Source organism: Marmota marmota, unplaced genomic scaffold (assembly GCF_001458135.2).
Source record: "Marmota marmota marmota unplaced genomic scaffold, marMar, whole genome shotgun sequence".
In the NCBI taxonomy this organism is placed as follows: domain Eukaryota; kingdom Metazoa; phylum Chordata; class Mammalia; order Rodentia; family Sciuridae; genus Marmota; species Marmota marmota.
Window position 1 is genome coordinate 61532414 of NW_026000174.1, and position 13412 is coordinate 61545825.

The 13412-nt window shown below is 37.1% G+C and overlaps 1 protein-coding gene across 4 annotated transcripts in view; it reads right to left on the bottom strand.

The window, feature by feature from the left end:
- Positions 1–4032: 4032 nt before the first annotated feature.
- Positions 4033–13412, bottom strand: part of Lpxn (leupaxin) — a 35092-nt gene continuing 25712 nt past the window's right edge. For all 4 annotated transcript variants that reach the window (XM_048788890.1, XM_015477980.2, XM_015477977.2 and 1 more), the window contains exons 8-9: positions 5140–5288; positions 4033–4813 (exon numbers count right to left, since the gene is read on the bottom strand). In XM_048788890.1, coding sequence (XP_048644847.1) covers positions 4544–4813; positions 5140–5288 — 419 coding nt within the window. In that variant the 3' untranslated portion in view covers positions 4033–4543. The remainder of the gene's footprint in view (positions 4814–5139; positions 5289–13412) is intronic.

Genomic DNA, 13412 nt, shown 5'->3' on the forward strand with positions numbered 1-13412 from the left:
CCAGAAACCAATCCCACCAGTCCTTCATCTGGAGCTTCTAATTTCCAGATTTATGAGAAAATAAGTTTACATTGTCCAGGACACTCAGTCTATGGTATTTTTGTTATGGAATCCATGCAAATTAAGACACAGTATAAATGTAAATCTGTTTCTGTTATTATTTTCTAATTTTCCAGACATACATCACTCATCTCACCTTTATCCGGATATTGGACAGGAACAACAATTTCAAGAATACATGTATTTTATTCTAAATATGTGAACTACCCACAGGGTGTCTTAACCTTAAAATACAGTTATGTTTCACTGCTGTTGGGTAAAAATATATTATTTTAACCCACTAGGTTTTTTTATGTTTGTTTTTTAATATTTTTTAGTTGTTGGTGGACCTTTATTTATTTATTTATATATGGTGCTGAGAATCGAACCCAGTGCCTCACACATGCCAGGCAAGTGTGCTACCTCTGAGCCCCAGCCCCAGCTCCTAACCCACTAGTTTTTAAGATGACATGCAATGTAGTTTTTGTGCTCACATTGAGTTTATTTGTTCATCTATTTATTCATTCTTTCACTACACTTTAAACTGATAAAAGAGAGAATATGTGCATTTTGCTTACTCAAAAAATTTGTAACAGAACCTCAACTTAAATCAGTTTAAACAAAGAAAAAAACTTATTTGCTCACATAATTTCCCAGTCTAAGGTTAGGTTGTTGATATGGTAGAATTGAGTGGGCATCCTAAAAGAGAAATCATGGGGATAGGGATGTAGCTCAGTGGTAGAACATTGGCTAGTATGTGTGGAGGCCTGGGTTTAATCCCTAGTACCATACAATGAAGGAAAAAAAGAAAGAAATAGAGGGAGGGAGGGAGAGAAGGAAGAGAAAGAGGAGGAAGAGGAGAAAGGAGAAGAAGAAGGAAAAGACAGCCTCTTCATTACTTAGTCTTACTCAGAGGAAACTCTATGTTGGCTTCTTTCTTAGGCAGGCTCCCCATTGATAACAACAAAGATATTTCTAAGCAGCAATGGGTTTTTATTCACAGCTATTATTTCAACAAATAAGATGCTCCTTTCCAAATATATCCTGCAAAGGGGCTAGGGAACAATACAATTGACTTTGCTAAGGTCATGTGTTTATACTTAATCCAATAACTTACCTTAGTCCAGGAGAACAAGGTCGTCAGACATTGGTTAGACACAGGACTATGTCCATTTCAGGAGCTGAAAGTAAAGTCAGCTCTTCCTAAACACAGGCACAAAACATGGAAAATGCAGTTTCTTGTGGAAAAACTAGACTAGAGGGCCAAGGGCACAGAAAACTAAGAAATTTATTCCCACTCTATTGGACATCCCTACTTATGTCCATTCCCATTACTTACCACAGCCTGTTGAAGTAAAAAAGCATTCAAATCTAAAATCAAGTTCTCCTGAGTTAAAGCTTAAAGAAAGTCCTCTTTGATGTCTTGTTCCGATCATTCTCAGCTAGAGTCTATCAGCACCTGTGATCTGAGCGATTTCTCACGGGAACTGGGGTAGTTATCCCAGGTAAAATATGTTCCTCCCAGAACACAGCATTTGTTAAGTTTTGGTAATATTTGAAATAGGAAGATAAGATGGATTTACCTCACCAGGATGCCAGGAAGTCTACGCAATGGTCCAGAATCCATGGTCTCTAAACTTAGGCAGAAATTATCTTCCCACGGGATATTCATTGAGGCACTATGCATCTGGAGTGAAGAACCCCCTACACAAATTGTCTCTGTTCCTACTGAATACATTTGAGATATTACAGCCTTCTGGCAAAGGTCTAAAGTTGCAGCAAGCCCAACCCAAGCACTGGCTTTAAGCTGAGAATTCTTTCTTTCTTCATCCTGTGAATTCTAATGACTGCTTTCCCTAGTACTTCAGCGCTACATCGATGGCAAGTTCTGTGTGGGGAAAACCTTTGCTGTATCTTGAGGGCAGGCAGTCACTTTTCAGTTTCCTATTTTAGTGGCTACTGCCACTTCTCTTTTTGAAGGTCTGCTTATGACTAAGATGCTTTCTTCTAAAGAAATGAGTTTCCCTTTCTCTACTTTATTTCATCAGGAAGTTCTCTTTTCAGATTCCCAAACTGAAGATGCTTTTGATGCTTTTTAATGCCATGTTCCTAAAGGAGACCAGCACCACACATGGTTCTCATGATGACATTATTCCTAGCTCTCCTCTGCTTTTAAATTCTGAAAAGTTCTCAAGACATGTTTCTTCAAGGCACTGGCAACACCTACTTCTTACCTTCTGTCTTATGTTGAAACTCAGAAACTCTTTAATATTTTTGCTTTTGAACATATGAATTCAAGACTCATTACCTACTTCCTCCTTACCAATACCTAGATTTTTAAATATTCCTATCTCTTCCCTTCCACAGAGCCCTTGGGTTTCCAGGACACTTAATATATCCTCGAATTCTGGGAAGGGTCCAGTTTGGTTTAAACCAGGCTGCACAATCCATTTCTCCAGCAAAAAAAAAAAAAAAAATAGTAATGGGAATGTGACCTAAATTTGTTTAGTTAGGACAAATTTCAGAACTTTTTCTCACAAAAGTTTAAAAAAGTATGTTTTCTCCCTCCACTGGTCATGGAAACAGGAGCATGTGTCTGGCAACCATCCAATAACTGTAAAGGAAGGACATGATAGAACTTGTATGAAAAAAGCAATGGATGTCTCTTATCACAGTATCATCTTGGATATCACCTTTACTTCAAAGAATAATTGGCCAAACTAATTGAGGAACTTCTCTGATAATACAGTTCTGAGCTTAAGGCATATTTATTTCTCTCTCACTCACTCTCTCTCCTCACTGGTGGAAAAGTACTATCCCAGGACGGTGGATTTTATTTTTCAAACACCTAGAAATTACTCAGATTCAAGAGTAAATGAGTAGGTGACCATCTTGAATAATGTGTTTTTTAAAATATTTATTTAGTTGTATATGAACACAGAGTATCTTTATTTATTTTTATGTGTTGCTGGGGTTTGAACACAGTGCCTCACACATGCAAGGCAAGCACTACACCAGAGAGCTAAAGCCTCAGCCCTTTTTTTTTTTTAAGGAAAAACTTTTTACTTATGAATGGTTTTCCTGTTACTAAACTATTTGTCCTTGTTGCAGTATCTTTTTGAGCAAATATAAACCACTTTGTTTTAGTTTCAAGAAGAAAATGTTCTTGTGTCCTAGTGAGCTCCAGCTTTTCTATGATATTCTTAATATTTAAGTTCTAAAAGAATCTCAAAGTATCTAATTCTTAGAAAAATATATAATAAAACCAAAACTTTAAGCACCTGAACATTGCATCTCAAGGCTAAAACCCAAGTTTCCCTTGACAAATTGCCAACGTAACCATGAACACCTGCATGTGCACATGACATCATAATGAAGACTTGTGAAGAGGGTGTTTCGAAGTGGAAAGTATTCTTTGCTTAGTCTGGTGAGTTCAGACAGTGGAACAGGCTAGAAGGCAGATGGCTGCATATCTGTGTGGCCTCCCACATGCCTTAACACACGTTCAAAGTTCCTATTTTATAGAAGTAACTGTCACTACTTCCTTTTCTCTCAAAAACTCCCTTATTATTCATTCTAACAGAGGAGATAAATCTTGGCAAAAATCATTTCCATTTAAGTTATCCAAGAAATGCTATTCCCATACCAATCTAAAGATGACAAATTCGTCCCTATTTTTTTAAATACCTCCAGTAAAGAAGTCTTCATTAGTAAACTATTTCAGATTCCAGGATTCTAAAAACGATTTTTCTGTCATAACAAACAATTATACAATTATTTTGAGGACTATGTTAAGATATAGAACATACCTTATTCAATGTTTTAAAGAAGGATGATCCCTTGAGAGACTTTTATAAGCAAACAGATAGGATGTAAGAAAATCAGATTCTTTAAAAACGTACAAAGTGCTGGGCATGATGGTGACACTAAATGAGGCCTCAGATATAACACAGGAAGCAGAAAGTTTATCTACCAAATAAATAAGACAATGAGTCATCAAAACCACAAGCCATTTTATTTATCAAGGATGTCAGTTAAAATCTATTTCCCCATGAAAAAGAGAAATACATTGAAGGGAGAGGCAAAGAATTAAAGAGTGGTATCATGATTCCTAACAGCAAGGACAATGACACAGCAGTGATTATTCAGGGAAACAAGGAAGCTTGGAGCAGGACATATCTGAAGGCCACCAGGAGAGGTAGAAATTAGAAACAGAAAACCAGAGGTAGAACAAAAGGTGCATGCAGAAAATATAACTGCAGAGGGACTTAATAGTAAGACGTAGGTCTAAATCCAAGTTCCAGATTAAAAAGATATAAAACTAGAATCCTAAAATAAAATATTCTAAGTCTAATCATGTAATGTCTCGATGTCCCCTTATTTACTCATCACCTTTACATTCTCTATAAGCCTATTTAAGCAAAAAGTCAGTAACAGCAAATGTACTCTCTCATCTTGGTTTACATTTTCTAGGCCGTTTGACGAAGTTGTAGATTGGTTGAGATCAGAGTGAGAAGAGCTTATTGAAGCAGGATTGACAATAGGTCTTGTCATTCTGCTCCCTGAAGATGCCCTTTGACAACTGTGTCAGGCAGAATGCACACACAAAGTGCTCAGGGTGGAATTTATGACCCATGGCACTGATGCAGCGACCAGTGATGGGCTGCCCACATCCATGGCAGAGGGTTCCTTGGCGGTGATGATAGTGGAGCTCACAGAATGGACGTCCATCCAGTTCAAAGAAGGAGCCAGTAGAAAAACTGCTGAAGCAGTCCTAGAGGTGGAAAAAGGGCAGAAAAGGAATGCATGTGTCAAGAGGTGAAATATCAGCAAAGTAAAATATTCAGATTTGAAATTCCTGTCAAGTTATCTCCTAATTGTGGTAATTTAACTCCAGGTCATTTACAAATTGAGTTTAGATTGCCCCACTTGCAAAATAGATTCAAATGGCTCACAGCACATGCTGTGATTTATTTATCCTTCAGGAAGCCCACATGAATTCCTCAACTAAGACCATGAACCTTTTACAAGTTGTAGCTCTTCTGAGAGAAGAGAACCCTAGATTTCATCTAAATCCAAAAGACAATGGAAAATACAGACCCCGCACACAAAGCATTCTGGGTGCCAGACATTGTCCATAGCTGAAAGGTAGTTTTCCAACACTGGGCGGTTGCAACCACCACACTTGGGTGAAAACATGGCTAAGAAATCTTTTCTGCAATATGGCTTCTTGTCCTTCTCATGAAAGCCTGCAGAGATAAAATCAAAGATTCACAGTTGTAAATTTGAGCCCTGAAAGCTAAGTCAGAAGCAGAGATGAAGTCAATGACCTAACCTCTCCCAATCTCAGTGTCCTCATATCAAAACAGGGTAATTACAAATATCTTCAAAGGGTACCTGGAAAAAATAAACAAGACAATGCAGATAAAGTGTTTCAGAGTTGTGCTTGGATCACAGGAAGCATTTAACAAGTGTTAAGGGCTGTTTCTCCTCACTGCCTTTGTCCTGAGTATCCTTCACTCTGAACAGTTTTGCCCCAGATGAGATACAGCTGACTTCTTCTTACCACTCAGGAATCAACTCAAATGTCATCTTATCAGGAAGGAATGTCTTCAGTTTCTCTTTATCACTTCATCTTTTTTCATTGTTCTTAAGACATTTACCATTATCTGAAAGCATCTGCCATCCCTCACTAAACATTAGCTCTCAGAGAAACAAGATATTGTTGATCTTGTCTCCATTATATCCCCAAAATATAAAATGACATTTAAAAAAGTGCTTAATATTTTAAGATAAAATACTACAAAATAATAATTTTTACATGAATGCAAGATCTCAATATAATAATTCAAACCACACAAATACTTAAATTAAAGTGGATTGGTTTCTCTTTAATCTGGAAATAGGCTCAAATATTTGAAAAGCAGGCTAAAGATAAATATATTTGACATAAAAACATATGAATGAATGACTTATGAATGTTGGAAAAACATCAAAACAATGTCTAAGAGAAAGAACAATGTGAAGAGAAATATTTGCTAATTATATCCTAGAAAAACAAGGCTAATATAAGAAGCTCCTAAATGTACATATGATTTGGATTATTGTATCAAATTGAAAAGTGAAAAATTGCCAGGTATTGTGGCACAGACCTATAATGCCAGAGATTCTGGAAGCTGAGGCTGAAGCATTACAAATTTGAAACCAGCCTCAGTAACCTAGTGATACCCTGTCTCAAAAACATTAAAAGGGCTCAGAATGTAGCTCAGGGGTAGAACATCCTGAGTTCAATCCCCAGTACCAAAAAAAAAAACCAAAAAAACAAACAAAACATTGCTTTGAAAAAGTGAAAAATATCCCTAAAAAGTGAGTCAAGTTGAAACAAATTAAATGTATACACAGCAGATAATATGACCAAAGAAAAGAAAATGATTCATTCAAATGACTTTAAAACAGTATTTTGACCATATAGTCCTAATGGGTGTACATTAAAAAAAATGAACTACAAAGAAATATTAAATTGCTATTATGCACACTGAAATTTTGCTAATAGAGTAGATTTTTTAAAATGTTTTTACCACATACAAAGAAAGGGGTAACTATGCAGGAGAATAAATAGGTTAACTTGCTAGGCTATTTTACTATGTATATCAAACATCCCATGCTGCTTTATGAAGATAGTGTATCATGATCAAGTGGGTTTCTTTAAAGGGATGCAAGGTTGGTTGAACATACACAAATCAATAAATTAAATTCACCACATAAATACACTTACGGACAATAATCACATGATTATTTCAACAGGTGCAAAAAAAATGCTTTTTGATAAAACGCAATACTCATTTATGTTTAAAGCAATACAGAAACTAGGGATAAAAGGAACTTAGCTCAACAATTTAAAAGCTATATGTGACAAACCCAAAGCCAATATCATACTGAATGGAGAAAAACTGAAAGCATTTCCTCTTGAAACAGGAACAAGAAAAGGATACCTACTTTCACATCTAGTCAACATTGTCCTTGAAACTCTAGCCAGATCAGGTGAGAAAAGAAAATCAACACACATAAATCAATCACTTTCTTATATTCCAATAATGAACTTGTTGAAAAAGAAATTAGGAAAACTATTCTATTCACAATGACCTAAAAAAAAATAAAATATTTGGGAATTAATCTAAGGAAGGATGTCAAGGACCTCTACAATGAAAACTATAGAACACTGAAGAAAGAAATTGAAGAACACCTTAGAAGACAGAAATACCTCCCATGTTCTTGGGTAGGCAGAATTAATATTAATAAAATATCAGTATTATTAATATGGCCATACTACCAAAATCATTATGCAGGTTCAATGCAATTTCGATCAAAATACCAATGACATTGTTCACAGAACTAGAAAAAGTAATCCTAAAACTCATTTGGAAAAATAAGAGTCTCAGAATAGTCAAAGCAACCTGAGCAAAAAGAGTAATGCTGGAGGCATCACAATACCAGACCTCAAAATATACTGCAGAGCTATAGTAACAAAAACAGCATGGTCTGGGCACCAGATATGAAGACCAACGGAACAGAATAGAAGACACAGAGAAAAACCCACATATATCAGATAACCCAATTATCTGATACTAGACACAGGTGCCAAAAACATTCATTGGAGAAAAGATAGCCTTTTCAACAAATGGTGCTGAGAAAACTAAAATCCATAGGTAAAAGGATGAAACTTAACCCCCCTCTCTCTCTCACTCTGCACAAAAGTAAACTCAAAGTGAATCAAAGACCTAGGAATTAGACCAGAAACCCTGAAACTGCTAGAAGAAAATGTAGATCCACCTCTCCAATACATTGGCAAAGGAATAAACTTCCTTAACAAGACTACAAGGGAGAAGATCTTTGCCATCTGCTCCTCAGATAGGGCATTAACACTCAGTATATATAAAAAATACACAAAACACCAAAAAAATCCAAATAACCTAATTAATAAATGGACAAAAGAACTAAACAGACATTTCTCAAAAGAAGAAATACAACTGGCCAACAAGTGCATGAAAAAAAATGTTCAACATCTCTAGCAATCAGGAAAATGCAAATCAAAATATCATTGAGATTTCATCTCACCTCAGAATGGCAATTATCATGAATACATAATAAGTGTTGGCAAGGATGTGGGGAAAAAGGTACACTGATACATTGTTGGTAGGACTGCAAATCAGTATAACCACTCTGAAAATCAGTATGGAGATTTCTCAAAAAACTAGGAATGGAACCACCATATCATCTGGCTATTCCACTCCTTGGTATATATCCAAAAGAACTAAAATCAGTATACTCTAGGGATACAGCCACATTAAATATTGGCACAATTCACAATAGCCAAGCTATGAAATTAACCAAGGTTCCCTTCCACAGATGAATGAATTTAAGAAAATTTATACACAATGGAGTAATATTCAGCCATAAAGAAGAATGAAATTATGTCATTTTAAGGCAAGTGGATGGAACTAGAGCAGACCATGCTAAGTGATATAAGCCAGACTCAGAAAGCCAAAGGTTGAACGTTTTCTCTGATATGTGGAAGCTGGTCCAAAATAAGGTTAGGGAAAAGAGAGAAAGGGAAAAGGCATGGGAGGGGGAATTCCATCAAAATAGCAGACTGGAGGGCTAGATGAAGGGGACTGGAGGAGGCATTAAATAAAGAGGACTGGGATGGCATTAAATAATCACACAGACATAGAAAGTACCTTTTTCTTGGGATTCAGTGACAGATTCTCTGCCCCAGCTCCCACAAGGGAGGCAAGGGAGGCTGGCAAAAAATAAAAAATAAAATAAAAAAAAAATAAAAGAGAGAGCATGCCTGAAACCATCCTATTTACTTTGGGGAAAGACATTTGAGAAAGTTCAACCCAAATAAGGCAAGGGATTGGGTTTCAGGGGGTTGCTTGGTGATGTCTTGTGGTTAGCAGATTGACTGACATCTTATAAGGTCACACCCATCTCAGGTGCTGTGTGGGATCAAAGGCAGAGCAAGAGAAAAGGACACATCTATGGCATAGCCCAGTCAGAGAAGCAACATCTTCATGTGCTCAAATGCTCATGGCTCACACACACAGCCCATGGCTGGCTCACAACAAGGCACACTATAACTTAAGAATCCATAAATCTGAATAAATGTAAAATATTTGTAAGAAAAAAATTATGTTGCTTATTTAAGTTAACAGAATAAGTTACATCTGAAATTTTCTGTGAGGTCTTTATACTGTCTTTACATTTAAAATAAGAATAATAGAATACACTAATCCATCTTCAAACACTTGATCTTCAAGCACTTGTTCAAGTGATCATTCCCTCTACATGTGCACGCACATGCAAGCACGTTTGTGGAGCTGGGAATATGAACTCAGGGGCTCATGAATGCTAACCAAATGCTCTACCACTAAGCTACACCCCCAGTAAACATTCTCTTAGCTTTAAAATTCACTTCTCTGAGAGACCCAGGTGGCTTAGTCCTTCACTTAACTCAGGATTCTGCTTCAGAGAATAATTGACCCAACCACCCTATCTCAAACACTACCTAATCAGTTGGCTAGTATGATTATTACTCATCTCTTTGACTGGAATGTATTTACCATGACAGCAGGAACTTTCTTTTCTGTTACTTGTCCCTAGGACCCACAATAGTCCCTGACACATACATAGTAGTTGCTTAATTGAATATTTTTGAATGATAGACATAAGACTAATAATAGAAGAGCAAAGATGAGATCATCAGCTCCAGAAATTTGTTGTAGTTAGAAAGCTTCAGTTCAGCACTGACTAGAATATGTATAAATAGGGAACTTTTCTGTAAGGAATTCTCCTTAGTACTTACTGGGGGGAGGCCACCTAAAATAAAAATAATCAGCAATCCACTGTTTCTGCTGAAGACTCTTAACTGTAGTACTAAATTAAAATTAGATCCTTTCCAGCAATCCTTTGAAGTGAGTTTTAACCCCATCTTTAACCCCAAATGAAAAAGAAAAAGGAAGCTTAAAGAAGTTACTCATAACTACTCAGTAGAGAAGCTGAGATTCAAATAAAGGCCCAATTTCAATATCATACTCCTAACTTAAACGCATCCTGACACTGATCTCTCCATGGGAACGAACTGACAGTTATCAGCTGAACCCAAATATCATAACCCAGTAGTTTTATAAATATAAGCACTCTATTTGTATCTCACTAAAATAACAGGCAAGTAAAGCATACACAGTGGACCACATAGCACCTACCCAAGAAATATTTCCAGAAATCTACTATGATGGTATGGTAATGGCCAGGTCACAAAATAACAATAGGTACGGCCTGAGACTGTGACTCAAATTATGTAACTGTTGTTTCTCCCTTAGTTATTGTTACTTTTTGACATGGTTTGCTCTGTTAAAGCCATGTCTGCTTTAAAAAAAAAAAAGACAATTTATCAGAACTCTGAGGCCTACAGATCCAAGAATCCAAACTAGTAATTTTATAGGCTACTCTATGTTCCTCCTTCTAAATGCTTGAGACACAAAGGAGCTCACTTTACTTTCCTCCCTTCAACCCCCCAAAAGATTTCTAGAGTCTGTTCTAGAGAAAATGAATACAGGAAATTCTACTATCTAAACAAACACCCACTGCCATCTTTCTTGATTTTATGTGGCAGAGTATTTCTTAAACTTTTGCATGCATCATTCATCTAAGAACTTGCTAAATTAGATTACTGGGTTCTCTTCATCCTGCCCCCATTTTTTTTGCTCAATAGGTATGGAATGGGGCCCCAGATTTTGCATTCTTAATAAGTCCCTAGGTGATGCTGATGTGCATAAAGCAAAGGACAGAAAATTGAGCTTGCCTATAAGTAGGTACTACATGGGAAAACTGTAAAACATGCCAGCTAACCTAGGAATGACCCTCCTCTAGGCATTTATAGGGCAGTTGGTCTCAAGAGTTAAGAGAGCATGGAAGTAACAGCTACTGTTTCAACTTGGGTGACTCTTGGGAGAGGAATCAAAAGCAATCAGCCAAACTTGCTGTGATGCTCCTGCATTTAGTAATCCAATAAATTGGGCAAGTTTCCACACTTATTTTCCCAGAAGCTCTCTCTGGGGCCAATTACCTCTGGAGGACGAATGTGAAACACTGACAATTAAAAGTGTCACAGAGAGAGGGAGGGTGTTTATACTATGGTGAGACTTTAGCCACAGGGGAAATTAGGGAGCACCTGCATGGCCTGGATAATGAACAACTAAAATGAAAGACAGGTAGGCACTGAGGACCTAGTCCTCAGGAGGATGCTGAGGATGCTAAGGCCCAATGTGCTTAGAAACTTGAGCCTTAAAGAGCAATTCTTTGAACTGAAGAAAAAAAATGCAGATGAATTTAATTTCCCAAGAGACTCTGTGGTTAAACTGTCATTACTGAAACTCTATGTGTGACTATGTGACTTGGGGTAAAAGGCAGGATGTCACCTAATTAATGGACTGACCATATGGTAGGATACCCATCTACAAGAAAGTCAGGCATAGAAATGCAAATACTACTTAACAGGAGCTTCTGATTAATAAATGGTCCTTTCTGTCAAGTGTCTCCATTAATAAATACGTTTTAAGTATAGATTTGTGCTTCTTTAAAGTCATAAATGACTCAATCAGTCTTGTCTATTTATAAGAGGCCAAAGTCAAGAACAATGAAACTAGCCACCTGTGTTATGCTTTCTGGTCATCCTATGTACTGGACATTTTTCTTTGGTAACTAACTTACATCTCTATCTAAAATATGTCTATATCCTGCTGTTCTGTTTCTAGGAAACTTCCATATCACAGTTATCTGTGGGCAGTATTCACTTGCTGATTATCCTAGTCAACTAACTCTCAACTTCTATGGCTACCACTACAATGTAAATTTACTGTGACAAGCCTCAATGAAAAGTGATGCTTCACTGAAGGGCAATCTTGAAACAAAATACCTAATGATTTGTGTGAAATGCACTGAGCAAGCTCCAGTGAACAAATTACCACAAAGGGCTTTGCTAGTGGATTGTGTCTATTCCATTGGTCTATTGTCAAATAAAGCACATCACATTGGTACTACAAAAGTAAAGGGATCCAATAACTGCACAGTCAAGGGAAAGTTATGTTGTAGAGAAAACATGGAATTTGCAGAAATGAGACCTGAGTTTGAGTTCTATCTCCTCAACCATGACTTTAAGAAAATTACTTTCCTGAAGTTCAGTGTTTTCATCTACAACTAGGTAAAAATGAAATAAAACTATTCTCAAGCTAGGTATGGTGACACACATCTGTAATCCTAGTTGCTTGGGAGGCTGAGGCAAGAGGATCACAAGTTCAAGGCTAGCCTCAGTCACTTAGTGAGGCCCAAAGCAACTTAGTGAGACTTGTCTCTAAATAAAAAATTAAAAGGATTGGGGATGTGGCTTACTGATTACGTATCCTTGGTTCAACCCCAGTGCTAGGAGAAAAAGAGAAAGAGAGGAGGGACTTCAATAGGACTACTCAGAGAGCTGAATATGTGTGCCCTGTTGTTAGTGAGACACAGTTGATGGTATGTGACTCATCCCTGCAAAATGTCCATAGGGGAGAGCATGGCTGACAGAGCCGACAGCAGCTGAATATAGAAAAGTAGCTGCAAGTGAAGTGCAATTCCATTGGCTGATGGAAAAAAGGGCAGGTTTCCCAAGGTCTTACATGAAAAATTGAGTGAAAGAGATGATATGAAACCATTTTAATAATTTCTAAGGAAACACCAGAAGGGAACAATGAAAAAGCCTATGAAAAAAGAATCTCTAAGGAACCAGTCCTCAAAGAAATATGACAAGGACAGAGTAGCCAGCAATACATGCAGTGGGCCATCAAAAGAGTTCACTCCGGGACCTGTATTTAATCCATAGAAGGAAAGTTAAACATTACACAGACCCAGAGCAAAAACTCAATTTAATAACAATACTTTATGTGGTAGGACTTGCCTGCCTTCTGTTCCCGTCTTTCACATTTCAACCCTAATTGGCTTGCAATTAGAGTGAGGGTGGTAGGGGCAAAGGCAGTTCAGGAGAGGTGAAAGGCCAGGTTTAAAGCCCCTCCAGGAAAAAAGAGCAACTTTTCCACTTTAAAAAATCTGGAAGCTTTACTACTGCTCGTTTACTACTAAATCAGACACTGTGAGACTAAATTACCTAAAGACTTAATTTTTTATTTTTTTATAGACACAATGCCTTTATTTTATTATTTATTTTCATGTGGTGCTGAGGACCGAACCCAGTGCCTTATGCCCACTGAGCTACAACCCCAGCCCAGAACTTTTTTGTTTTGTTTTAAACTGATGTTATTCCTAAAACTATTTATTAA